This window comes from Rhincodon typus, chromosome 9 (assembly GCF_021869965.1).
Source record: "Rhincodon typus isolate 14 chromosome 9, sRhiTyp1.1, whole genome shotgun sequence".
Lineage (NCBI taxonomy): Eukaryota > Metazoa > Chordata > Chondrichthyes > Orectolobiformes > Rhincodontidae > Rhincodon > Rhincodon typus.
Window position 1 is genome coordinate 2,216,198 of NC_063340.1, and position 26,686 is coordinate 2,242,883.

Consider the following 26,686-nt stretch of genomic DNA (forward strand, 5'->3'; position numbering starts at 1 on the left):
TGGGGGAAGAACTGAAGAACAGATCAAATTTCCCTTCCACCTAAAAAATTACCGAATATTGTTTTCCTCAAAGCTGCTGTGTTTCTGGGTTTGTTTTTGGCTTAACATGTTGAGTGGAAGGTCTCTGATTCATACAATGTGTCATTGGTTCACGTGTGTGAGGTTTAGTCTGTAAGTGCACCAAAATATGAATCGTGTTATGAAAGAAAATTCAGCATGCTGTGAGACTCCTTGCTTATAGTGAGAGTCCGTCACTTAATATTCATAATGATGTGGGCAGGTTGAATGGTGCTGCTTTGTTCACAGGTTAGTAGTTCATGGGTGTGACGCGTGTGTGTGTGTTTCACACTGTATCGGTAGGCAGTAAAACAGGTTGTGGGGGGCAGAATGTGGGGGATGCTGTGATTGATTTAGACCCCTGAGGAGCCGCAGGCATAAGCTATGGCAGTATCCAGCCATATGCCCCACAGTTAGTTTCCATGGTTTATTGCAGGCATTCAATGAGAATGGCCAAATGCAGATTTCTTCATTTTTAAAAAGGTTATAAAATGCCAAACAATTTCTGATGCCTTCAATCTTGCCTCACCATCTGTACTTATCTAATTCTTACTTAGTAATTGGAGATCACTGTTTCTTTATTCTTTCCTGTGATTTGGGGCTTTGCTTATTGCCCCATCCCTAATTGCCCTTGAACTTTGCTCAACCATTTTAGGGGGCAGTTAGGCATCAAGCATGTTGCTGTGGGTCTGGTGTCACGTGTAGGCCAAACTGGGTAAGGATGGCAGATTTCTGTCCCTAAAGGACATAAGTGATCCAGGTGGGTTTTTACAACAGTTAATAGTTTCATGGTTACCACGAAAGGGAATAGCTTTCAATTCCAGAATTTAATATTTGAATTTAAATTCTTCCAGTTGTTGTGATGGGATTTGAACCCAGGTCCCCAGAACAATTCTCTAGGCCTGTAGATTACTAGTCCAGTGATATTGCCACTATGCCATCTATAACTTTGCGGTGTTCCTGACAGATGATATGAATGTGAAAGCACATGGTGCTGAGACCCATTTATAAACAAAGGGATTTGTCCCCTGGTGTTTGAAGGGGTAACTGTGTTGTGTTGCGGGAGAGCAGAAAGCTCCATGTGCAGTTTGCAGCTTCAGCGCGCAGCCCTCACCATTCGTTGAGGTCATTGGCAAATGCAGCCATGGAGAGAGTTTTTAATGGATGCAGTGACCTGGAACACTCTGCCCTGGAAAGCCGCTGGAAGTGGATCTTATAGGAGCTTCCTAAAGTGATTTGGATGAATACTGGGAGAGGAATCTTTCAGGGCTACGGGGAAAGAGGTAGGAGCATGGGATTAATTGGTTAGCCCTCAGAGAAGTGCACAGGGCTGAATGGCCTACAGTGTTACTCTATGATGTGGTTGGAATAGCGACTAGCCACCACCCGCGTGAACAACGGAAAGGAATAAGGTGTCCTGTAACTGTCTCTGACCTCCTTCTGGAAAGTGGGTCGGTCTGGGTGCTGGGTTTTACTTTAATGCATTTTGGATAAACTGCATGGCAGAGTCTGATATGTGGAAGGGTCGCTTGGAGAGGAGGTTGTGGAAGGGCCGCTGAGAAAAAAACAGAGCTTGAGAGATTACTGGTCTGAAGGAAGGATGGAGATACACTTAAAATAAGGTGGATCCATCGCCCAAATTGCCCTCTTTTAGAGAGCAAGGTGTTGAGCAATGGGTGGAAACTACTGACAGCTCCACAGAGCTGGTTCTGCTGTATTTTTTATCGCATGTCAAAGTACCTGTGCAGTTCAGAACTGAAGGACTCCAACAAAGTCCTCACTTGAAAGCTAACAGTGTCATAGAGTTATGCGGGATAGAAACGGGCCTTTCAACCCAACTCATCCATGCTGACGCGGTATCCTAAACTGAACTGTCCCATTTGCCTGTGTTGGTCCATATCCCTCAAACCTTTCGTGTCCATGTACCTATCCAAATGTCTTTAAATGCTGTAATTGTACCTGCATCCTCCACTTTCTTTGGCAGCTCATTTCACACACATGCACACCACCCTCTGCGTGGAAAAAGTCGCCCCTTGGGTCCCTTTTAATATCTTTGCCCTCTCACTTTAAACCTATTCCCCCTAGTTGTGGACTTGGCTATTCACCCTATCCATGCCCATCATGATTTTATAAACCTCTATAAAGTCACCCCTCAGTGTCCGACGCTGCAGGGAGAAAAGTCCCAGACTATCCTCCGTCTCCTTGTAACTCAAATCCTTCAGTCTTGGTGACATGATACTAATCTTTTTTTGCACCCTTTCCAGATTAATAACGTCCTACTTATAGCGGGGTGACCAGAATTGTACGCAGTACTCCAAATGTGGCCTCACCAATGTCCTGTACAGCTGTAATAGGACGCCCCAACTTCTGTACTCAACACTGTGGAGTTGTGCTTGTTTTGGTGAAGGACCCTTCCTGCATGTTTAAACAAAAACAGCAGCTGTCTGTGCCAGAAAGCCAATAAATTACCTCCTTGGTGCAGGTTTGTTTTTAGTTTAACAGGTAACAACACGCACATTTCCTCCTTCACATTACTGAGAGCAAGATGTGCATTCTCTTAATGGCCAGGCATCTCTCTACAGCCAGCAAGTACTTCAGAACATGATGTGGGGATAAGTTCACCACAGTAAGGCAGCATGTTTCAGACCGCTCCAGCTGTTTTAGTTTCCATACCTTTATAAGCTTCTAGCATGGAGAGCTGCTAATTATTTTTCATGTTTGAGTATGGTGTCCCAGTTCAAACTGTATGGTTAATTAGTTTAATGACCAGCTTCTTCATGCTGAGTTAATCTTTTCCCCCTCATCATTCCTTGGAAGAATTGGGGGAGGAGTTGTGAGATAATACGAACCAGAGAGGGTGCAGGCAATGGGAGACCTGGGGGTATATTAGCACAAATAGCTGAAGGTATCAGGGCAGGTTGAGTGAGCAGCAGCTAAGGCGTTTGGGATCCTGGGCATCAACTGTGCCTGGAGGACCATCAACTCGGTGAAAGACCCTCTTTGATCTGCCTGAATCTTGCTGGTCTCCTAGAGCAAGGAGTTGACTCTGACTGAGTGTTGCAGACTGGCACATTCCATTGTCCAGGAATACATGCTGAGGGATGCACTAAAGCTTGGGGCAGCTGCTGCCAAGGGGCATTGGGGAAAGACCACTGCCTGAGGTCTTTCTGCTGAAGTTAAATGGGGGTCTGTTCAGTTATCAGACCCTTCTAATGCCTTAATGCATGTAAACATAGTCTTGTATGTGTAAGAGATGTCTGGTTTGTTGGATAGTGTCAAACTCCAATGTCTTTTTGTTTCCTTGATATGCTACTGTACAGAACCAAACTGCATTTGTGATTGTGTGTACACACAGATATTTTGTATGAATAAAACATATTTTTGAAATAAAAGTATGGGATCCTGGGCTCTGGGTACAAAAGTAAGCAAGTTGTGGTAAAACATCTACAAGATACCTCTAGGGCCTCAACTGGAATATTGCATCATTGAGGCCCCCGGCTTTAAGAACAACATGAGAGGTTGTGCTAAAGATCCACAAGAATGGATCTGGGCAGGAGGAGTTCACTCTGTCTCAGATTGGAGAGATGGGTATTATTCTCTCTCAGCACAGATGTTCCGTGAGGAGGTTTGATGGGGGTTTTCAAAATTCCAGCTTTTGGGGCATGGGTCGGGGGTGTCAAGTCAAGCTGAGAGAGAAATATTACCCCCCCCATGCCCATAACAGTTGACCAGAGGGCACCAATTTTAAGATGGCAGATGGGCCAATAGCAGAATGAGGGGAAAGTGTGTGCGAGTGGTTAGAAGCTCAGATACCGGAGGAATTGCAGTGGAAGGTTCGATCAGCGCACTCAGTGGGGAAATTGATAAATATCTGAAGGGAACCAACTTTGCAGAACAGTGTCAGGGAGGAAACTGAGTGGGACAAGCTGAAATGGCAGGGGGAGGTGATTGGGACAAGCTGAATTGCTTTTGCAGAGAGCTGGTGTGTCAGTTAATGGCCACAAAGCCCCACCTTACGTTGTGTTCTGTGCTGAGGAAACTTGTTCTGGTTTGGTATGAATGCATGGTTTTAATTTTACCCCATCACTCCAGTTAAACAATCCTCACACACAGATCCTGTTGGCAAAGTTCCACATTCTAACGAGGGTCCCCTTTTATTTCCGGTCCCCTGATGTTTAAACACCAGACAAATGGGTTTCTTTTTCCAAAGTTCTCTGTTTAAATATCAGCTATTGGGTCCCACTGCACTATCTGTTCAACCGGGATTTAACGGAGAACAGATTTCTTGTGGGGTGAAGAATTGTAGTCATAGCTGCAGGATCATGTCATTCTGTATTGTGTGTGTATATATCATGTAATAGATTCAAGAGGAGGGGTCAGGAATCACAAGCTGTTACACTTTTAACAGATTGTCATTGGAGCAAGGGTACAGATGGCTGAGAAATGACAACTCAGATAATGTTAAACACGATCAAAATTCAGCATCAAGAGCTGAATCGGAGAACCTGTATTGAGGCACGATTGAGAAGGTGAGGATCATCTCAATACAAGATTGATTCTATTTTGTGCTCTGAAGTTGATGTCTTTGCCATTTTGTGAGACCCTGGACTATGTGCTTATGTGCCAGTAAAGTGCCCTTTCTGTAACAACACAACTTGGCGTGAGATGCGCTTGTATAGAACAAAAACAGCAAGGGATATCAGGATAGTGCAGGAAAATGGTTTTCAGAATCACAGCGTTGTTGCAGTGCAGAATAATTCCATTCATCCCATCCGGCCTGCACTAACTCAAGTGAGGGGCATCCACATCCTGTGCCAATCTCTCTCGCCATTTCCCCATATCCCTGCACACCACTTCTATCCAAATATCCGTCCAGTGCCCTCCTTGAAGAGCTTGATGGAACCTACTTCCAATACTCTTAGGCAGTACCTCAACTGGAAGCAGAAGACGAGCCATGATCTATCTCCAAGCAGACACAAGGAGCTGAACGGCCCTGTCCTGTTTCTTCTTAACCTCCGCAATGAAGACATTATTTCAGATATTTCTGACGATTAACCACCCAGCAACGCAGGATGGGGGTGCACGGAGATGGGGATATCTCCATCTCCTCTGTCACTGCTTCGTATTGAATGTTGATTTTAGATTGAACAGTTTTGTCTGAAGTACCCTTTTTATAAAAAAGAGTTCTGGTTAATCTCACATCTTTTCCCTATCTCCGTTGGTGTTTGTTTTTGTGAGTGGTTTCTTCAAGCAGTGAACACTGATGCCTTCGACAGAGTGGTTTCCTGGTGGGGCTTGACTCTGAAGGTTCCTTTGAATTATTTTGATTTATTATGGTCACTTACCTAGGTACAGTGAAAAGTTTTGTTTTGCAAGCAATACAGGGCGACCATACCATACAAAGTGCATTAGGGTGATAGAACGGAGCGAGGAATACAATGTTACAGCTGCAGAGAAGGTGCAGAAAGAGCGAGATCGATATTAGATTTGAAATTTGAGAGGTCCATTCAGAACAGTGGGGAAGAAGCTGTTCTTGAAACTATTGGTACATGGGTTTAAGCTTTTGTCTTCCACCTGATGGAAGAAGTTGGAAGAGAGTATAACCAGGGTAAGAGAGGCCTTTGTTGCCTGCCTTTTTAAGGCAGCGAGAAGTATAGATGGAGTTAATAGATGGAGGGTTGGTTGCATGATGGACTGTGCTGTGTTCACAACTCTCTGTAGTTTCTTAGTCCTGGGCAGAACTAGGTGGTGATGCATCCAGGTAGAATGCTTTCTATGGTGCAATTTGTATCAGTGCTCTGGCCATTCATCCGTCTCCCAACAGATGTTAGCCCTCCAGGTCTGTTTTCTTTATAAGTACTAAACACTAACTTGGATCAATGTATAACCAGGTTCTTATCTGTACCCCATCCCTCCCTGGTGAGCAGTTTGTCCATTGCTTCTATATGGTGATTAGGTTCAACAGGGAGGCAATGAGGTTTATTATAATAATTCTTATCTGGAATGCATGAGCTGCCTTGTCTTATCAGGCCATGAAGACGTTGCTCAACAATTGGAAATGCATGGTCTCTTGTTGATTCACCAGATTGTTTCCTGTGAGTTGCAGCGATAACTTTGTGAACTCTGATTTTTAAGCTCAAACTTCAATGCTTCTGCACCATTTGCCCGTACAATTGTCTGATCGATGATGGTTACTTCTGTAATTATTCCACAATAAAACTCCGCTGTGTCGAAGGCTGCAATCCCTCACATCTGTTCCATATAAATACAGCACAAGTTGGATCAGCAACAGAAACACAGTCACCAATGTTACACTCTGTTCATACAGTAACTGCTTGGCTGCTGTGTTGTTAACTGTTGGGAATGATGAATAAATAAATTGGAATCATCTTTTGCACTATTGAGTCACTGAGGATGAGATTTAACCTGTGATTTGTAGGCAGGTCAAATTCCTTTTTCAAAATCTTCTTTTTAATCTTTGTCTATTTTGAGACATTTGTTTAATGTCAAATAAATTGAATTTTCAGATGTATTTTGCTTTAGCTCAGATGACTGGAAGGCTGGTTTGTGATGCGCAGCGTGGATTCAATTCCAGCACCAGCTGAGGTTACCATGAAGGACTCTCCATCTCAACCTCTCCCCTCACCTAGGGGGTGGTCACCCTCAGGTTAAACCACCCCCCCAGTCGCCTCTCTCCGAGCCCCCTCGGATTGTGGCGATTTCACAATTTATTGAGCGGTGGGGGAGGCTGGCACTTGCGTGTACCCCTGGCAACCTCCAGCCTGCAAGCTGCTAGCCACCTACACAGGACAGGTGCTGTCTCCAGGCTTCCTTCCTCTTTCCCCACTAAACTTGTAAAGTGAGCCAGAGACTGACTGAGGGAGAAAGCTGGTTTAAGCACCAAGGTTGCAGACTGTCTTTCCAGTACCTGAGTGGTCCTGATCAGTGTTATGAGCCTTGATGAAAGTCGAGGAGCTGTACCAAAGATCCTGGGTGATCAAAGGCAACATTAAGGTCAGGGAGCTGCACTGTGCCCAGTGGATAGATTCATTGCTGAGTGTGTTCAGTTTTACTAGAAGTTTGTAGGAGGCAAAAGGCAGAGGTCATGCAATCCCTAATTAATTCTACACATCAAGAAACTCCACTTGCAATTCTTCACCATTCTCTTGAGCCTTCCTCATGTACACAGTGGCTTTGAATTTCTGTAATGGTTTCTAATGAGGTATGAAAGTGCAGGTTTCTGTACAATCGAAATGATGTTGTAGTAGGTTTGTTAACAGCCCCACAGTGTGAAGGTGTGGATAAATACATTGTCCAGAAAAGACTTCACCAGACTCGACGTTTTGTCACTCATTCTGCTTTTCTCCCAAGTGGTCTCATGGGCTATTCGGTTCCACAGCTACGTGATCCCAACGAAGGGAAGTTGGTATTAATTAGATTCCTCTAATAAAAAATGAACAGTAAATCTTCCATAATATTTCCCACACTAGTGTTTCTCCAAACAAAATTGCAGGGTTATAGGAAAAGAGGAGAGTGTGGGATAAGCTGGATTGCTGTTTGGAAGGGTCCTTGGGCAGGCAGGGCTGAATGTCTCCATCAGTATTGCACTCGTCTGGGAATCAGTCAACCTTTCATTCTCATTTTCTTCCCTCCATTAAGTGCAATGTCCGTGCCCCTAAATACCACTGAACCCTGAAAATGCAACAGATGATCGCTTGGTCTGTTTGGGAATAACGGAGATCAGAGTGGTTCATATAAAAGGGTGTTTTCAACACCTTCCAACTTCCAATCCTGGCCAGGAATTAACACCACGATGACCTAACTTGCCTACCCCTATAACTAGGATATAAAAAATGCATATTTCCCCCGCAGAACAATTGCTGAACCAACTAAACAAATCTAAGAGGGATTATTGTTGGTTTCTGTTAATCATTCTTATCCTGACAAAATATTAACTTGAGCGTTAGGAGCCGATTTTCCATGCCTGAGTGTGTGTGTCTGTGTTTATGTGTGTGTGAGACTCTGTGTGTGTGTGTGTGTGTGTGTGTGTGTGTGTGTTTTAAGGAGTAAATCTTTGTTTAGTTGGAGAAAGGTGAAAACCATCAATCAGAAGTTCTGTAAAACAAAATAAGGTACACTTCGATAGCTGCTGAAAAAGTACAAAAGGAATTTTAAATGCATCTGAAAGTTCTGGTCTAATTCTGCCTTGAATAAGATTGACTAAAATCAATAAAACATTTCAGTTACCCTTTTTTAAACTGAGCACTGTGCATAATTTTTTCTAATCTTGAAAAATATTTTGAGTTTTTATTTTGAAGCTGCCTTGCAATCTGGTTTAATCCATCAGCTGTATCAATTGCTCAGTACGCCGAGGAGAAAATTAAAACCTTTTCCAGTCCAAATAGTTTATTCATTGATAAAACTCCAAGCCCTGTGATATTTTCATTTGTGTGCAGCCTGTTTTTGAAGTTATTTTTGTGAAAATTCCTTCATAGTCATGCTGCAAGGTTTGGGCTGTTTGATCTTAATATGAATTTGTCTCCCTTTGTGCTATGACGGGTGGCTATTTGAGATTTGTTTGTTTGTTTCTGCTCATTAGCAGTTTCTTTGAAGGTTGATGTGAAATATCTGTGAATCTCTGTGTTCTCTGAGGTTGTAAGACTGGTACCCTTAAGGAATTTTATTTTTACTTTTGGCTGCAACTCGGGGTCTGATCAGCCTGAAGTGAAGCTTAGAGTCCCTCTGCCTGCAACTTAAGGAGAGACAGCAGAGCGTCTTAATGCAACAGTTTCACAAGTGCATTAACACAAAAAATTATCTTGGCAGTGCATTTGTGAATCACTCTGTCCCTTTGTACTTGGTGATTAGGAATTGTGCAGAGAATTGTACTGACAAGACTTGTTTTATTCTTGTAACGTCCTCTTGACCCCTTCTCAACCAATTATTTCATTCATCTGAAACCTGGCACATTTACTTAGGGTTTGAAGGCAAGAAAAATCTGCCAAAGGTTCCAATCTCTCAAGTCACAAGTTAATGCGTTTTGGAGTCATGTTGTTAATTTAGTAATCTACGTTTGTAGCAAACAACTTTATGCCTGTGGCAAAATGTCAAAATAGTTTTAGAAAGGTCTTGTTTTTCTCTCCCCTTGTGAACAGGGGCCTGTGGAATGTGCTTAAAAGACTGTTGGGCCTTCAGATTTTTTCGACATGCTCAAGTCTTAGTCAGTTTTGATGCATTTCTTCGCAATTACGGCCCTGAGAGAGTAATGGTATGAGGAGATTCAGCTGGATATCACTAATCCTTAAATCATTTCCTTTCCCAGTACACTGCCAACATTGAGGTTGGAGTGACAATTGTAAATGGATATTCTCACCTCCTGTTCACTGTTGACTTGGTTAGTTAATCATCTATAAATAAACCTTCGTAATTTAAGGTAGAGACAAACCAGTTTACAGCTGCATTTGTAAGTGCGGTATATCCTGTATTTGTGGGTTACATTCCTGATGTCTAACTGGGATTTCTCTCTGTCTTTGCCAATAAGCTCAGACTGCTTTGTACAATGAGCGTGGCTGATTGACAGGAAAGTTAATCTGTCTCCAAGCCAAGGGCGATGAAGGCTCTGGTTTGGCTTGTATGCTCAGGAGAGTTCAAAGGTTAGATCTTGAGGAATAATCACGAGGTGTTTTAGAATTTCAAACGTAGAGCTGTCCACCTGTTGGGTACTTTGGCTGTTCTGATGCGATGTATCATGGCCTGGGGCTAGCTGTTAAAAAGCAACTGTTGAAAGGAGTGGCAGAGGTCAGCTTTCAGATTCTTTGGTCATGCACAAGAGGAAATAATTTAGTTGTCAAGCGTGTTGCTAAATGTTGTTGTAAAAATGGCTTGCATTTATTTGGCATCTTTCACAACCACTGGATGCCCCAAGTGCTTTACAGCCAATGGAGACACTTTAAAGTGTAGTCACTGTTATAATAAGATCATAAGATACAGGAACAGGTGTAGGCCATTCAGCCCATTGAGTTTGCTCTGCTATTCACTGAGACTGTGTCTGATGGAGGAAGGAAGGCAGCTAGCTTGCCCACAGTAAGCTCCCACAGACAGCAGTGTGATGGTGGCCAGGTGATTTTTTTTTCCATTTGTGTGTGATCTTGATTGAGGGAGACACCGTGTCCAGGATATCAGGAGCTCTTCCCTACTCCCCTTTGAAATCATGCCATGGAATCTTTTGTATCCATACGTGATAGCTCCATTTAACAGCCATCTTTAAAAGTGGCTTATGAGAGATTTGATACAAAAGGCAGCCTCATTGACACTCCCTCACTGCTTCGTTGAATGTTCAGGCTCGGTGCATGCACTTCAGTCTCTGAGTGGGATTCCAACCCAGAACTGCCTGCCTCAGAGAGTGCTGCTTCCTGAGCTGGCCCTTGGAGGAAGGAGGCTGTTTGTAAAGTAAGCACGTGCTGGCGTCCAAAACACACACTGACAAAGCTGGAGAAACTCAGCAGGCCTGGCAGCGTCTGTTCACAGAGAAACAGTGTGCTCAATTCCTGAGAAGAGTTGTATCACTCTGGAAATGTTAATGCCATTCCTCTCTGCACAGATGCTGCCAGACCTGCTGTGTTTCTCCAGCACTGTGTATTTGTTTCAGATCTGCAATGCTATTGAAGTGTTAGAGCTCAAACCCGAGTTCTGGCCAGTGATGTATCCTGAGGGTCACTGCTTATAAACCTATCGTGTTCTGGTGCCTGACCCATCCAGATGGGCTCTTGTCTCTGCACTGGGCTGTATCTCTCCGTGTCTGGTGGAGAGGCCTATACCTCTGTGGCGAGGTGTTTGTGTAGAATTCTCCCCCCAGCACCGAAACATCTTGATTAACTGTAAAGGGTCACCCCCAACTCTCACGCACACTCCCACTCACACTCTCACTCCATTTAAACGTGATTCAAGGCTGCAATTTTCTTCTTTTCATTGTATCCAAGTGATGGGAACAGGAACAGGCCATTCAGCCCTCTAAATCTGTTCTTTCTTGTGACATCGCAATACCTGATCTGTGATCGTCTTTACTCCATATTCCTTAATACCATCAGCCAAAAATAATCCATCGGCCCGTCTTCTCCTATGGACAGTTGATGTTGTATTTGCCGTTTGCAGGAGAGTTCCAGACTTCTGCTATCCCTTTTGTATGTAAAAATGTTTTTTTTTTAATTTCACTCCTGAGACACTCTGGTCCGCCCCACAAGGCCTGAGTTTGTCCAACCAACAGGGGGTAGGTTGTTCCCCTCTGTCCTGTCAGTGACATGGGATTCCCTGGAAAAGACCCAAGTTCCAGCTCTCTCCTCTCTGCTCCTCTCCATTTTGAAGCAAAGATGGCTGCATTGGTGCAAGACAAAAGCTGTAAAGCAGCCTCCATCCAGTGAGTGCCAATGCACAAGGGAAGAGCAGTGATGCTAAAAGTAAGCCTGGTGCCAGTCTGTCTTCAGTGGGGCTCTTAACCTGTCATCGTAAATTGCTAGCTGCTAAATTGATGTGGTCTTCGAGTCTGCCTGAGAGTTACACAAGTCTTCTGACACATTGGCCCCCAGCGCTTCCACAGCCATTCATGGGAATTCCGCACTCTGCACTCTATCGAAGCCTGGGTTGTGTAATGCGGACAATCTTATTTTCTATAATGGTGGAGCCGCTGCAACCAGCCCACTGTTCCCCTTGTGGCTCCTCGCAGCCGCTTTGAGGCTTTTCGAGTGTGACCCCACTTCAGTGACTCGTGTGAGCCATCGAGGGAAAGTTTGGGAGTGAGATGGGGAGGGGGTTGTATGGTGGGGGTGGAATGGTTTCTGTCGTTGAGTGAGGTGGAGTTCACGTTGCCTCTGAGCTAACAACTCCAAAACCTTGTGCCTCAGCTGCACTGGGCAGGGTTTGAGAAGACGCAGGCCAGTGGATGAGGCCAGTTGGTAAATCATTACATACTCCCCTCAAGCTGAGGATATTGAATCAGACTAGCGCTCCCATTTTTTACTCAGCCCTTTTGTTAAACGGGTTTAATAATACAGCCCAGACCATCTTTTGGTGATATGTTGTTTTGATATGGAGAGGGTTAGCCAAGCAGCTCTAAGTGTCGGGGAGATATGGATCTCTCTCAGATTCCAGACCAGACAGACAGTGTACCTTTGAGGCAGCTATGTAACATCACAACGTGATGTTCTGCTGTAAACTGCCGTCACCCGATCTCTGTGCAGTTGTCACAATTACAGAATTGTTGCAGTGCAGAAGCAAGCCATTCAGCCCGTTGTCTCTGTGCTGGCTCTCCCAATGAGCATCATGACTTATCACCTTTGTCCCTATCCCCTTACTCATTGTTTCTTTTTCAGTAATCCTCTAAATGCCCTCCGATATTGATGATATTCAGTTGGCTTCCATTATGTGAGCCATTCGCTGAAATTCTTCCATGGAACTTTGCTTAGACACCAGTGATGCAAGTTTGGGGGATTTCAGTATGGAGTACTGTCTGCTATTTCTGGAGTGGTAATGTTTGCTTGCTTTGATATTTGAAGCACAGTCAGTGGGAGTGGTGCAGGCGCTATACATAGAGAGTTGTCTAATTAAGATATTCAGAAACTCCAATGTTTTGGAGATTTGCTGAAAGTTCTGGTTCATATCACGAGCATCTTGATTATTTCCGATTAAATTTATCGTCATGCTATACTTTGTTTTTGAATTGGAACAGTGATTGACGCCTCCTTGAAACAGATAGGAATTTATGCTTCTGATTTAGAAGATTTGTAGATTAATCTCCACTCCCGGATTGATTAGATAACATTTCATTGCAACACTAGCACTATGTTGTCAGTGAGACATTAGACTGAGGCAGTCAGCTACCTGGACAGGTCAATGTCAATTTTAAAAATCCACCGGCTATATTCAAAGAAAGTGAACGCTTCAACATCTGTCCCTTAATCGTCATTAATTGTTCATCTCTGTCTCTCGGTGTTTCCGGAAAGTTGCATGTACCAAATGGTTACCGTCATTCCCCACATACAAGATGTGCTCAAAAACTTTCATTGATCAAAAACCAACCTAGGTTTAGAATACTGCGTAAATACATGGCAGATCAAAACCAGTCCCTCTTAAGAACGTTCATCAAAACTGTAGATGAAAGGAAAGTCTTACTCATAGCCATAATAATGTAAATACTTTTATCTTTTCTGTTAAACATTGTTATACTTCATCTGGGATGAAAGAGTTCTCCTATAAGTCATAGCAGAATTAGGCCATTCAGCCCATCGACTCTGGTCTGCTATTCAGCAAGTTTGTTGCTGCTCTGATAATCCTCAACTCCACTCCCTGCCTTTACCCTGTAACCCTCGGTTCCCTTACCAATTAAAAAAACACTCTGTCTCAGCCTTGTTTATACTGAATGACCCAAACTCGACAGCCCTCTGCAGTAAGGAATGCCACAGATTCACTCCCCTTGGAGAGAAGAAATTCTTCCTCATCTCTATCTTCAATGGGCAGCCCCTTATTTCTGAGATGAGGCCCCTCTGGTCCTAGACTCTCCCGCAACGGTGAGTAACCTCTCCCCACCTAACATGTAAAGTCCCTAAAAATCTTAATGTTTCACTAATATCGCTTCTCATTCTTCTAAATTCCAACGAGTACAGGCTTAATCTGCTCACCCTATCCTCTAAATCTGGTAATCCCTCTAAATCTGGTATCACCCTGGTGGGCCTTCTCTGCACTGCCTCTTCCCCCTTAAATAAAAGGACTGTTTAGAACAAGAGGCCGTATCCTTAGGATAAGGGGTTGGCTGTTTTCTGCTGCAAAAAGAGTTTTTTAAAATTACAGTTGTGAATTTTTGAAGTTCTCTGCCCCTTAAAGCTGTGGACAGCCAGTTATTGGATGTATTCAAGGCAGAGATCAGTAGACCTTCGAGCATGGAAGGAACTGAGGAACATGGGGATCAGGTGAGAACTGGAATGGAGCTGGGAGATCTGCTGTGATCTCTTTGGACAATGCAGCAGGGATGAGGGGCTATACGGTCTACACCACCCTCTGTTTATCTTAACCACCACAAATTAATTATTTTCAGCTGGAATACCACGTTCAGATGGGGAGTGCGTCTCTCTTGGTGCTGTGTCGTGCTAAGCTGACAAGTAGTGTACAATGAAATCTTTGTTTGAGTTGCTTCCTAAAAACAAAATGGGATCCTCAGCAACCTCACACTTTGCCACCCCAGTTTTGTCATTTCCCCTCCATCTGTCTCAAAAGAACAAGGACTAGAGCCCGAAGACTGTGAAAATGTTGACCCAGTGTTTAAAGCATTTCAAGTTGTTTTAAATGAAGCAGATGTGGTCCTTCATTTTGGAGATAAAGCAAGTGGAGATTTGTACTGTTCACGTGGCAGAAAGCAGTTTTCTTCAGTTTCCGCACTCTAATCTGTTCTCCTGCTAACGTATACCAGTGGCACTTTGCAGCTTTGTTGGAAAGTGTAAGAGTGGACGGCTGGATGTGTAAATCACATGATCTGAGGTGTGGTGGGGGCTGGTGGGATGAAGGAGGCTAAGGGAGGACTAATTTACAAGATGTCCTGGCAATCGAGGCTTCCCATTGCCTGAGATCCAGTATTTGCACAAAGATCATCGATCCTGCCAAAATGTATTGGTGTTTTTCAAAGAATCCCTACAGTGCAGGTAGAGGCCATTCGGCCCATCGGGGTCTGTACTGACCCTCTACTAATATTGACCAGTAGGAGGATTCAGGTTCACCTGGGTGGTCAGCATGACAAGTCAATGATGAATGAATCAATTTCTTTAAAGTTAAGGAGGTGTGTCTCTTGGACTGTCCTTCATCTTGAGCATGTAAAAGTGTTCTTTCACATGCTCTAAATTACTTGGACTACTGTACGGTACCTCATTGGCAATTATAGCAGGCACCTTCTCCACAACAAGATCTCCTAATGAGGAAGAAATAACGTGTTTCATGTGGTCAAGCAGGATCCTGGTTTAACACACTGTCTCTGGTTGCCTGGCATCTTCACCTGAGTTTGTGTTCAAATCCTGGAGCCAGACTGAAATTCCTAACCACCTGAAAGATGAGGGAATGCTCACCTTTTGAAGAGCATCTGACTACCTGCTTTTTCAGAATGTCTATTGAAATATTAATGGATCTGCTGATTCACACATTAACAAAAAGCTGAAGAAGGGTCTTGACTCAAAATGTCAGCTTTCCTGCTCCTCTGATGCTGCCTGGCCTGCTGTGTTCCTCCAGCTCCACACTGTGTTATCTGACTCCAGCATCAGCAGTTCTTACTATCCCTTAACAAAAGGCTGTACAGGTACAGATCTTGTCTGGGGTAGGGATGGAAGATAGCAGCATTTGAGATTTAGGGTTTGTACATTCTGATGCAATGCCCTTTGGTTTATGTTATCACTGAATCCACTACTATCAACATCTAGGGGTTACCATTGACCAGAAACTTGACTGGATCTAGTCACAAACACAGTGGCTACAAGAGCAGGCCAAAATCTAGGAATACTGCAGCAAGTAACTCACCTCCTGTCTCCCCAAAGCCTGTCCACCATCTACAAGGCCAGGAGTGTGATGGAATACTCCCCACTTGCCTGGATGAGTGCAGCCCCAACAACATTCAAGAAGCTTGACACCATCCAGGACAAAGCAGCCCGCTTGACTGGCACCACATCCACAAGCATTTACTCCCTCCACCACCGATGCTCAGTAGCAGCAGTGTGTACTATCTACAAGATGCTCTGCAGAAACCCAAATCCCTGGAATTCCCTCCGTAGCGACACTTGGTGTCACTAAATCAAACGGACTACAGTGGTTCAGGAAGGCAGGTTATCACCAACTCCAGGGGTAAGAGGTGCTGGCCTAGCCAACAACACTCACATCCCATGAATGAATTTTTTTAAATGATCTTTCCTAGATTCAAACTAGTCCTTTTGTTTGGGGGTGGGGGGGGGTCACTTTCTTCCGATGGGCCAGAGTAGGGTAGTGCCAGTTTGTATGTTGGAATAGTTTTTCTGGTTTAATGGGTCAACATCTCTCTATTTAATGAGCACAGCCTTTGAACTACGTTTGCATTGAGTCATTTGTTGTTAGAATATTTTACATTTTTTGAAATCATTAAATGTTGAGTAATAAGTCTTGTATTAATTTAAAAAGGAATTCTTATACTTAACGGAAGGGAAATGTCAGACTTTTATCCTGGATTTTTATACTTCCAGTATTTCAGTAGCCCCTGTGTATCTTTACCAGAGAGGCAGGATGTGAATATGACATGAGGAAATCGTAGGTCTGCAATTGCAGTCTGAGCCTTAAGTGACTCATCTGCATCGATGTGATGAATTTCTGAAAAGTGGTTGAATCATGAGCTGAAACTGCCTCAGTTGAGCCTCCACAATTCAGTGCAGATCCTACTGAAAGGTGCTAGTGTGGATGTGGATAGTGAGAGATGCTGTGACACTCTGTACTGAAGTCCCCAGGAGTATGTTGTGCACCTTGTGGTTGCTGTGATGTTTCAGGGTTTACGATGATCCCCAATGAGAGGTGAGCACACAGTTCTTCAGTTCGATCGAAGATTGAACTCCATTGCGTTTTAACTTTGTACTGTGTTCCCTCTTGGGCTTGAGCACAAACTCTAATTTTTGTTCCAGTTTAGAGACTGATGACAATTGAGACTCGAGTCTGTCTGCCTGAGGGGGAAGGCAATACAGTGACTGGAATCTTTTCTCACAATGAGTGCTCTTGCCAGGTTCATATCAAAAGGAGCCATAAAATTACTTTTCACATGCTCCTTTGAGTGGTTTGGCCTTATCTGTCAGGTTGTCCGCTTATACTCTGGTGAAATGATGAATGTACCAGCTCCAACAAAAACCAGGAGCTATAGGAATGAGGTGAATATTGTGGGGCATGATGTTGAATCCTGTGACACCAGCTTGCTATTCTATTCAGAACTTTGAGGGATGTGTTAAAAGCTGGATGGCAGTGTGCTTCCTACAGACCTTTCAATGAATTGGTCATGGATGGAGAGATCTGTGGAGCTCCTGCTGTTTAAAACCTGCTTCTTGAAGGATGGGTTATGAGGGTGTTTTGCTTTCCTCTCCCTCTTCTGGTCTGTCTCTGCTCAGTGAGTTCGCCCACTGACTAGAAAGGTCCCAAATCCAATTCCCGGCAGCCTTATAAATGCAGCATTTCTGAGTCCAGCGAGTGGCTGGGCCGTAATTGGCCTCTACAGCTCTGGGTTAGTGAGATGATAAAGGACCATGGATTGCGGTGTGGGAGATCTGAACTGTGAGCAAAAGTCAGGTACAGAGGCTGTTGGGTTTGTCTGTCATCCTCCATACACTGTGTTTCCCAGGAAACTTTGTTCATGCTGAATCACCAGTGGGCATCCTGTGGAAGGGAAACTGGTACCAGGGCAGTGAAAGGTTGGCGAGGTACCAACATCAGAAGAGGGCTTTTGTGGAACAGAAGAAAATTATTGGAGGACAATAAGCATACAGTGAGAGTTGTTAAATGTGTCAATGTTTGATGTTCAGTTGTTGGCACAGACATTGTTAGTGTGCTTTGAGAATAAGTACACACTAACTGTCTGTATGGGGAATTAGTTAAATTCTTAATGATGACAATGTGTGTGAGGAGAGGAGCTGATCCTCGTTAATAAGCCCGTTAATGCTCTTCTAATAATGCGCCTTTTGGTTACTTTCTCTTCCTTATAAAGTTCAGCCAAAGTCTGGATGAGTTTGAGCCCTGGATTCTCCACTCCCTGTCTTGGCTCAAGTGCACGGTTTTAATGCCTGCCAGGCAATGACTCTTTGAGCATTCTTGTCATCTTTCAGACAAAATTCAATTTGCCCCATTCTGTCCTTCCTGTCCCAATACACGTATCTGCACTGACCCTCACTAGCTCACATACGCGTACACAAGTGCAGGCTGACTCACTGTCTTGCTCACTCTCACACTCGCTCTCGGTCACACTCACTCCTGCTCACGCCGTCACTCTTACACATGATAATGTGGCACTGCACATATATTAGCCTTTATTTTATGTAAAGCTATACCTGCCTGTTAAAAGCATAGATCATCCTCAGATTGACTTATGAGGGTGAAGGACTTGAATGGGGTGGAGGTTTTAGCTGTATTTCGCACGGGGCTCTGCCCCCACATAGAGATGCTGCAGCTGGCTGCTTTAGTCATCATCAGACAGGTGTACACCTTACACATTGCCAGAGAGAGACAAACATTGAAGTTATTCGTCTTGAGCTCATCAAGACTGCGATGCAAAGAACCAAATGTAAAATGGAAACTCCAATTTATGCAGCATTAGGGCGGCAATGCTGGGTGGCTCAGTGGTTAGCACTGCAGCTTCACAGCGTCAGGGACCTGGGTTCGATTCCACCCTCGGGCGACTGGAGTTTGCACATTTTCCCCGTGTCTGCGTGGGTTTCCTCCGGGTGCTCCGGTTTCCTCCTACGGTCCAGAGGTGTGTGGGTTAGGGTGGATATGGGCGAGTTAGCACGGCCAAGTGTTCAGGGATGTGCAGGCCAGGTGGGTTAGCCATGGGAAACGTGGGGCTACACAGGGTATGGGGGTTGAGTCCGGACGGGCTGCTCTTCGCAGGGTCGGTATGGACGTGATGGGCCGAATGACCTGCTTCCACACTGTGTAGGGATTCTGTAATTCTATGAGGGGGGGCTGCTGATCGTTTGGACGATGACTGGAATGGAGATGCAGCAAGAACAGTTGATTGACTTTAAACCAGGCTGGTCATTGTGATTGGTTGTCATGTTGCCATAGTGAGTGCAGCAGGGATTGGCAGTCTGCATGGCCCTTTCCTGATGAAGAGGACAAACCCTTTCTGCCTGAACACAGGCTCCTGTGTGGGAATCTCGGTAACTTTGAGTGTACACACTGCAAGCCCGAATGGTTGGAAGAACGCTGAAAGACTATACAAAATAGAGGGCACAATTCTAAAGGGCAGATGGGGCAGGAGCAGAGGGACCTGGGTGCACACGTGCACTTAAATTGTTGCCAGTCATCCTTTGTTGTTTTTTTAATCAATGTTCAAGTTGTGTACTACCATGTAATTAGATGTATACCTCACTATGCGCACAGGACCAGAACTAATCAATGTCTTGTCGTTAAATTAAAGGAGCAACAGATCTCAAAGCAGCCAGCAAACCATCTTGGTTTCAAAACTGGTTATTTGGAGGCAGTTGGGGTAATGAACAAAATATCCTCACTGCTGATTCTGCTCCAACACTGGTGCAGATTGAACATTTGGGAGATAATTTGTGTGGTTAGACCACAGAGAGGGGTGTTTCCCTCTGAAAACTGCGCAGACCACGTGATTGGCCTGGGCTTTGATTCTCGTGTAGAATTGGTGGTTACAATGTCAATGTGGCAAAGGGATGTTTTCTCCTATAATTTGACGTTAAGTTGGGTGCATGTCCAAGGGAAAGATTTTAGAAGTTTTTAATGTCTTCGTTATCTGCAAACTGGCAGACTTTTTTCTTTGCTAACACACAGACTTGAGATATAGATATTGTAACAAGCATCTGCTGCATGGTGTGTTTGGCCTTTGTATTTAGTGAGTTGATGCCCTTCATTCTAATGTGTGGTTGGACTTTTGGGAAAGGCCTGACTTTATTACCGGGGGTCCGAATTCAAAACATTCTCCTCTTAAATTTGGGGAGGAGAAAGAGGCCAAAAAGATCAAAGGCCTTAAAAAAATGAATTCAAAAGCCACCAATTTTAGATAAGGGATTAATAAAGGCTGGTGGGATTGTTATGATTAAGGCCATTCTGCCCACTATGTCATGACTTTGTGCCACTCTCTTGCCTTTTCCCTACCACCTACCACATTTGTTTTGGTTTACATAACCGTCCAGTACCCTCTGGAAGCCTCCATTGAACCTGCCTCCATGACATTTCCAGGCAGTGCACTGTGTGAATGGTTATTTCTCACATCACCCTTGCCTCTTTTGCAAAGCCCTTGAAGTGTCTGCCCCTTCATTCTTGATTGTTTTACAAGCAGGGACGGCTTCTCCCTATTTACCCTCTCCAGCCCCCTCCTCTCAGCCTTCTCCCAACCTCTTCAATCTATCCTCATAACTGAAGTTTCTCATTTCTGGAACCATTCTTGTAAATCGCTTCTACGCTCTCTCCCATGCGTACATGTCTTTTCTATAATGTGGCACCCACAACTGTACACAGTATTCCAGCTGAGGTCTGATATAAGTTCAGTATCACCTCTTTGCTCTCTACTCTATGTTCCTATTAATAAAGCCGAGGACACTGCCTGCTTTATTAAAGTCTCCCTCCACGTATCCTGTTACCTTCAATGGTCTGTGCACGTGTGCACCCAGGTCCCTCTGCTCCTGCCCCATCTGCCCTTTAGAATTGTGCCCTCTATTTTGTATAGTCTTTCAGCGTTCTTCCAACCAAAGTGTATCACCTCATACTTCACTGTATTGAACCTCGCCTATCCACTTCATCAAATCATCAATGTCTACGTGAGGTCCTACATTGTCCTCTTCACAGTTTTACATTTCTTCCCAGTGCCATCGTATCAACTCAGTTTGAAATTGTCTCCTGCACACTGAGAGTAGGAAAAGCCAGGCTGCCAAAACCAATGCCTGCGAAAATTCACTTCGAATCTACTAGCCTGAGAAATATCCATTTACCATCAAGCTGTGTTTCCAATCACTAACCCTTCTATTCCATTAACTATAGCTATCCTCAAAGTCTGTTGTGTGGCACTATATCAACACCTTCTGGAAGTCTGTGTACATCACGCCAGCAGCATAATCTTCTGTTACCTCTTCCAAAAAAAAAACCACTGGCAAGTTAGTTAAACAAGATTTCCCCTTTAGAAATCCAAGCTTACTTTTCTTCACTAACCCACCTTTTTCTTCTTGTCATGACTAACTATCCCAAATGAATGTTACTTCCCCACAACGACATTAAACTGACCAGTTTCTGGATGTTTCCATTCATCGATAGTCATGGAGATTATATGGAGTGTGGCACCAGATGGTCTTTACTTTTGTTTCAAACTGTAAGGGTTGTCACAGAATCTCTGAAATATGATTGATCTGTGCTTAATTTGAGCCCAAGTTCTATCCAAAAAGAACCTTCACGATGGAATAAAGTTAAAGCCAGCAGCACTAAAGAAATAATATTAATTAGCTAACATTAGTTATTTATGACAAGATAAATTACATGTTATCCTTATTCATTTTGTAACAATGCAAATACATTCAATCTGTAAATACACGGTGAATTAACTAGAGTATTTAGCCTTGAGTTGTTTTGAAATCACTGGTCACCGTTGGAATCATCAAACATTTCATCCCGTACTCAAGTTGTGTAGGCTGTTCGTGTGGATCTTTCTCTGCAGTATCTTCTTCATCAGTCATATTGCCTACTTCCCCCATCCACAATTGCTCACCATATATTCGAGCATGCTCGCTATTACATTCTTTACGAAATTATGTTTTTGACTATTTGGGTCGAGTTCACTCCATGTGTTTAGAACCCTTTGACCTCCTTTGGTGGTGAGGGTTCTCTACCATGTTTACTGTATGCTTTTTTTAAAACTGACAACATCCAGTTGTTCCGCACCTTTCGATACTGCTCGAGAGAGAGGTTTATTTAGACAGCCCCAAAGCTTGGAGACTCCCAGATGGTCAAACTTTCTTCTTTGTGTAGTCCTCCTGGTCTCCCATTGCACATCTCTTTGATCCATTTCTTGGAACCATTTCCATCCCTCCTCATGAACATGAGCAACAATGCATTTCTGAAATCTCTCTTTGGGAAGAGCTGTTCATATGAATTTGACCCTCCGTTTGAACTTTGGGCCTTCTCCTACTCAGGGTGGAACCACTGAGATCCCCATTCTCGTGGTCAGCCATCTTTACATAGGCAGTTTCTTCCCCGGTCTTGGTAACAGTCTTGTGTGCCGGCCAGTTGAAGTTTATTGTTGTTTCATCCGTGTTCCCAATGCAAACTAATTAATACACATTCTCATCATGTTGAATGACAGTTTGATGTAATTTGATGGTTTCATTGTCACATTCAGGTGACAGGCTCAGTGAAATGTTGTTTTCTCAGAGACAGCTAAATTACATCTTGCATTAATCGTGCATGGTACCTGGTACTGGCCTCAAACTGTGAAACCCCTTTTGTTCTTCACTCCCCTGTGAGTGCCAAGTCTGGTGACAGAGAGAATAGTCACGGAGCCTGGGAGCAAACTGGGAGTCCAGTACATCGCAGGCCCCTTCTAGATCAGGCTTGGCGTTCTCACCTGGCTGTTACATCACTTCCGTTACCCTGTGAAGAAGGCAGAAGGTGCATAGTGGACGGCCAGCATACCTGGTCTGTTTTGGACCTGTACCAGCCTCACCTACCTTTGTATACCTGGTGTTTAGAGTCAGTTTGGACTAACGTACCTTTATAAATGTCTATTCAATGGTATATTCCTGGACCCTTCCAAACTCCGCTCCAACAGATCACATTGCTCATCAATTTCTGAGGGTGGTAAAGTGCAACATTGATCCTCTTTACGTTCTGAGATTGCCTGCTGAGTTTGTAAATCAGGCATGAAAGGCTGAAAGAGAGGGATTTGGCTATTAGAAACATCAAAGCAGTGTATTCTGTCTTCCATTAGGATGTGTATAGTTACATTTTTGCGTCCATTTTGAACACTTGCCTTTTTCCAACTGTTCTTCATAGTTTCATCAGTGCATCAGCGGTATCTTTCTTTCACCGACGTGTGACCTTTGAAGGGCAGTGACTTGACTGTAACATTTCTCCTGCAAAGCATCTTTTATTTTTTGTGGCCTTTTTGTGATGTTCAGTAGCCTGTGTGAGTCAGCTCCATGATGTGCCAATTAGTCAATGCATGACAGCTTGGAGCATGAACTTCCACTGTCTTATTTCTCTGCTCTCAAAATTCTCTCTCTGTATTCAGTTACTAATGACCCCAGCAACTGCCTTATGGCAGCTTTCTTTGGCTGTCATTGAGACGCTCATTGTGCATTTATATTGCGCCTACAATGCAGTGTAAACCATCCCACGGTGCTCCACAATTGTTCCATGAAGCACTGTCTAGATATAGAGCGAGTTCCTCAGATATTCAGGCTGGGCTTGAATTTGCTGCCTGTCCCTTATTGCCCTTGAACTGAGCAGCTTACTAGGGCCCTTTCAGAGAGCAGTTAAGATTAAGCCACATTGCTCTGGGTCTGGAGTCAGATGTAAGCCAGACCAGGGTAAGGACGACAGATTACTTTCCCTAAAGGGCATTAGTGAACCAGATGGGATTTTTGTGACAATCAACAATGTATGGTCACCATTTAGTGCCAAAAATCTTGTGTAATTTAATTAAAGTAGTTCTTTAAGTGATTGTAGTGGCAGATACTGACTATCATTTATAAAGACCTGCATTTGTAACCGTGTGTGTTTGGAACATTATCCCATCATTACTTAATGTGAACTAAATGTTCCTTGGTTTTTAATTTGCCTTTCTATGTGACTTCATTGACTGTACAGGATGCAAAAGAATGATTTTGTCTTCCTGTGATAAGGCTGAGCCTTGGTGATTTGTTGTGAAATACTTGGAACTGGTTCCTCCTTGTGCCAAGCTCCAGCTTGTTCTCGTGTTTATTTTTGTGAATGAAATGATTCCAGTCAAGCCACTGTACTTTGGAGAAAGCTACATGCAAACTCTTTTTTTTAAAATTATCAGAAAGGCTTTGTTTAAATTCACAAGTACTCTGTTCATGGTCATCTAGTGTTGCACAAGAGTCTGTGAACATGTGATGTATTAGACAGAATGCATCACAGAGTTTACTGTCAGAATGCAGGGTTTATAAACGTTACGTGTTGCACGCCCCCCTGTTCTGTCAGGCCCCATGCACAGAATAATTCATGGTGGAAAATTGTCCATACAAGGACTCTGCTGGTTAGTAATAAACCATACCGTCGTTTCAGGCCACAAGCCAACACTTTTCATCGTCAATATCATCTGAATCTCTCTGCATTCTCTTACAGAATGTTCTTCTGCTGTAAAGCAACTGAACATAATTTAATATTTGAAGCAAGTACATTGTGTACTACGCATAGTTAATTCAAACTTTGGCAGTTTGTGGAATTTTTCAAGTTTAATGTATTAACTGTGCAAATATTAGCCGAAAGCAAAACATGGACAGTGGAAGTGTTGAATAAGTAACGAGAGCAATGGGTTAAAGAAGCTGCTGGAGAACATGCCTTTGTACAAAATATGAAGTCTGTCCAGCCCAACATGGATTTTTGTTTGCTGTCACACATTTTACAAAGTACTTTTCCAGTACAAACGTCAATGGTTCAATTACATTTGCTGTCATTTTCTAGACTTTAGTAAAATGTTAAAATTGAACACGGTTTCTAATTGCATAAAAGAGGCTGGTGACATTATAAATTGTTGCGACATTATAAATTGTTGCAGATGCTGATTGTTGAGTTTCTGTTAGGTTATTTCTGAGCATTTGTACAAGTTCAGCTTTCAGCAGTGATGCTGTGGTAGTTTCCAGATTCCATTGTTTTTGTACATTTTATGCCAGTATTCTTTTCCCTAAAATTCTAGAGAGCGAGGTGACCTTGTTGGAACATGCAAGATTCCTGGGGAACTTGACAGGGGAGATGCAAAAAAGGTTGTTTCTGCTTGTGGGAGGGTCTTGGACCAGAGGACATCATCTCAGAGGTGAGGAGGAATTTTTTTCTGAGGATAGTGAAGCCATGGAATTTTTGATCATAGAGCATCGTTGAGACTGTGTCATTACATATATTCAAGGCTGAAATAGACAGGTTTTTAATCAGTAAGAGAATCGAGGGTTATGGGGTAAAGGCAGGAAAGTGGTGTCGATGATCAGATCAGCCATTGAATGGTGGAGCAGACTTAATGGGCTGAATGGCCTGGTCTTAAAGCCTTAACCTGAATTGATCCCAGTTTGTCTTCTAAATGGGATTTGGTCCATGCACTAACACAAAGCACAATTTTTAATGTTGAAAAAAATTAAGGGACTGAAATAAATTACTGGGCAAAAGATTGTCTGTGGTACATGTTGAATATGTTTAGATGTATCAGCTCCTTATCACTATCAGTTTCCTTGTTAACTGCTCCTTTCAAAAATCGTTTAACATCAGCTTATTAAGTTTAGGACTAGAGATAGTAGGAACTGCCGATGCTGCTTTCTGAAGAAGGGTCTACACCCGAAATGTCGGCCTTCCTGCTCCTCTGGTGCTGCCTGGCCTGTTGTGTTCATCCAGCTCTACACCTTGTTATCTTATTAATTTTAGGACTTTGTCTTTACTTTGGGCAAAATGGGGAGGCAGTAGTCTATTCGTAATGTCGCTGGACTGGTGATTCAGAACCCCAGGTTAAAGTTCGTCAGTTCAAACCCATATCCCCCACTGTCCCAGCTGGTGAAGCTGGAATAAGGGTTAACCACATGGTGAGCATGTAACCCTTGAAGATTGGTATAAAAACCCATCTGGTTCACTAATGCCCTTTAGGGATGGAAACTGCCATCCTTACCTGGTCTGGCCTACATGTGACACCAGACCCACAGCAATGTGGTTGACTCTGAACTGCCCTCTGGGTAATTAGGGATGGACAATAAATGTTGAACTAGCCAGTGATGCCCTCATTCCCATTAATGAAATTTTTAAGAGTCAAGATCATAATAAAACCACAGGATCAGATTAAGTGATACAGCGGGATTAACGGGTAACAAGAATGAGACTTTATTTGCCAAACTTGTGAAAACTGTGACCAGGTTGATTCTGATGGCGGGTAATCAGGGTTTTTGCAGGGAGGGCATAAACTAAACAAAATCGATGGGTGGTGTTTGAAGATATTTTCTTAAGCAGTTGTAAGAAATGGAATCCTAGGTAGCGGTGCTGAAAGTAGAATTTATAATCAGGCTGTAAAGGGGTGTGAGTCAATATTTAACAAAGTAAACTTTGAAAGGGTGCATTCATGGGATCAATTGGATCAGATTTTCAGAAAGCTTTGCAATAGAGGGACAGTGGGGCACACTGCAGTAAACTCTACAACAGCAGTGCAACGCTATCTAATAACTTTCTACATCTCCGCTTTCTCACTTTGCAAATTCTGAACGTTACGTTGAGTGATTCTGAGGACCTACATCCATAAAGAAAGGGCTGCCCTGTCCTTCATGTAGGAACCTGCTGGTCTCTCATCTTGTATCCTCTAAACTTGAGTTTATTGAAAACTCTGCTGCCCATATATCTCATAGTTTATTCTCCAAGCCTGAGCTTCCTGACTTTCGTCGGTTTCTGCTCTAACATCTCCTCCTCCTCCTCCTCCTCCTCCTCCTCCTCCTCCTCCTCCTTCTCCTTCTCCTTCTCCTCCTCCTTTTAAAGAAAAATCATTATCCTCCTTTTTAAATCCTTCCATGGACTTGCATCCTTCCCGATGATCTAAACCATTCCAGGCCCACCCTACAACTCTCTGAGATCTCCTGCAGCATTGGCCTGTTGATGATCCTCCATGTTATTCACTGCATGAATGACAGCCCTGCCTGCTCCCCACCATTTCTACCCCTTCCCCTCT

General features: G+C 43.6%; 1 protein-coding gene across 2 annotated transcripts in view; it reads left to right on the forward strand.

Annotated features, from left to right (window-relative positions):
* Nucleotides 1–4,475: 4,475 nt before the first annotated feature.
* Nucleotides 4,476–26,686, forward strand: part of LOC109920741 (sprouty-related, EVH1 domain-containing protein 2-like) — a 37,202-nt gene continuing 14,991 nt past the window's right edge. Inside the window, exons 1-2 of one of the 2 annotated variants that reach the window (XM_048600700.1) lie at nucleotides 4,476–4,586; nucleotides 24,695–24,811. In XM_048600700.1, coding sequence (XP_048456657.1) covers nucleotides 4,501–4,586; nucleotides 24,695–24,811 — 203 coding nt within the window. In that variant the 5' untranslated portion in view covers nucleotides 4,476–4,500. The remainder of the gene's footprint in view (nucleotides 4,587–24,694; nucleotides 24,812–26,686) is intronic. The other variant, XM_020520804.2, reaches the window with a different exon arrangement.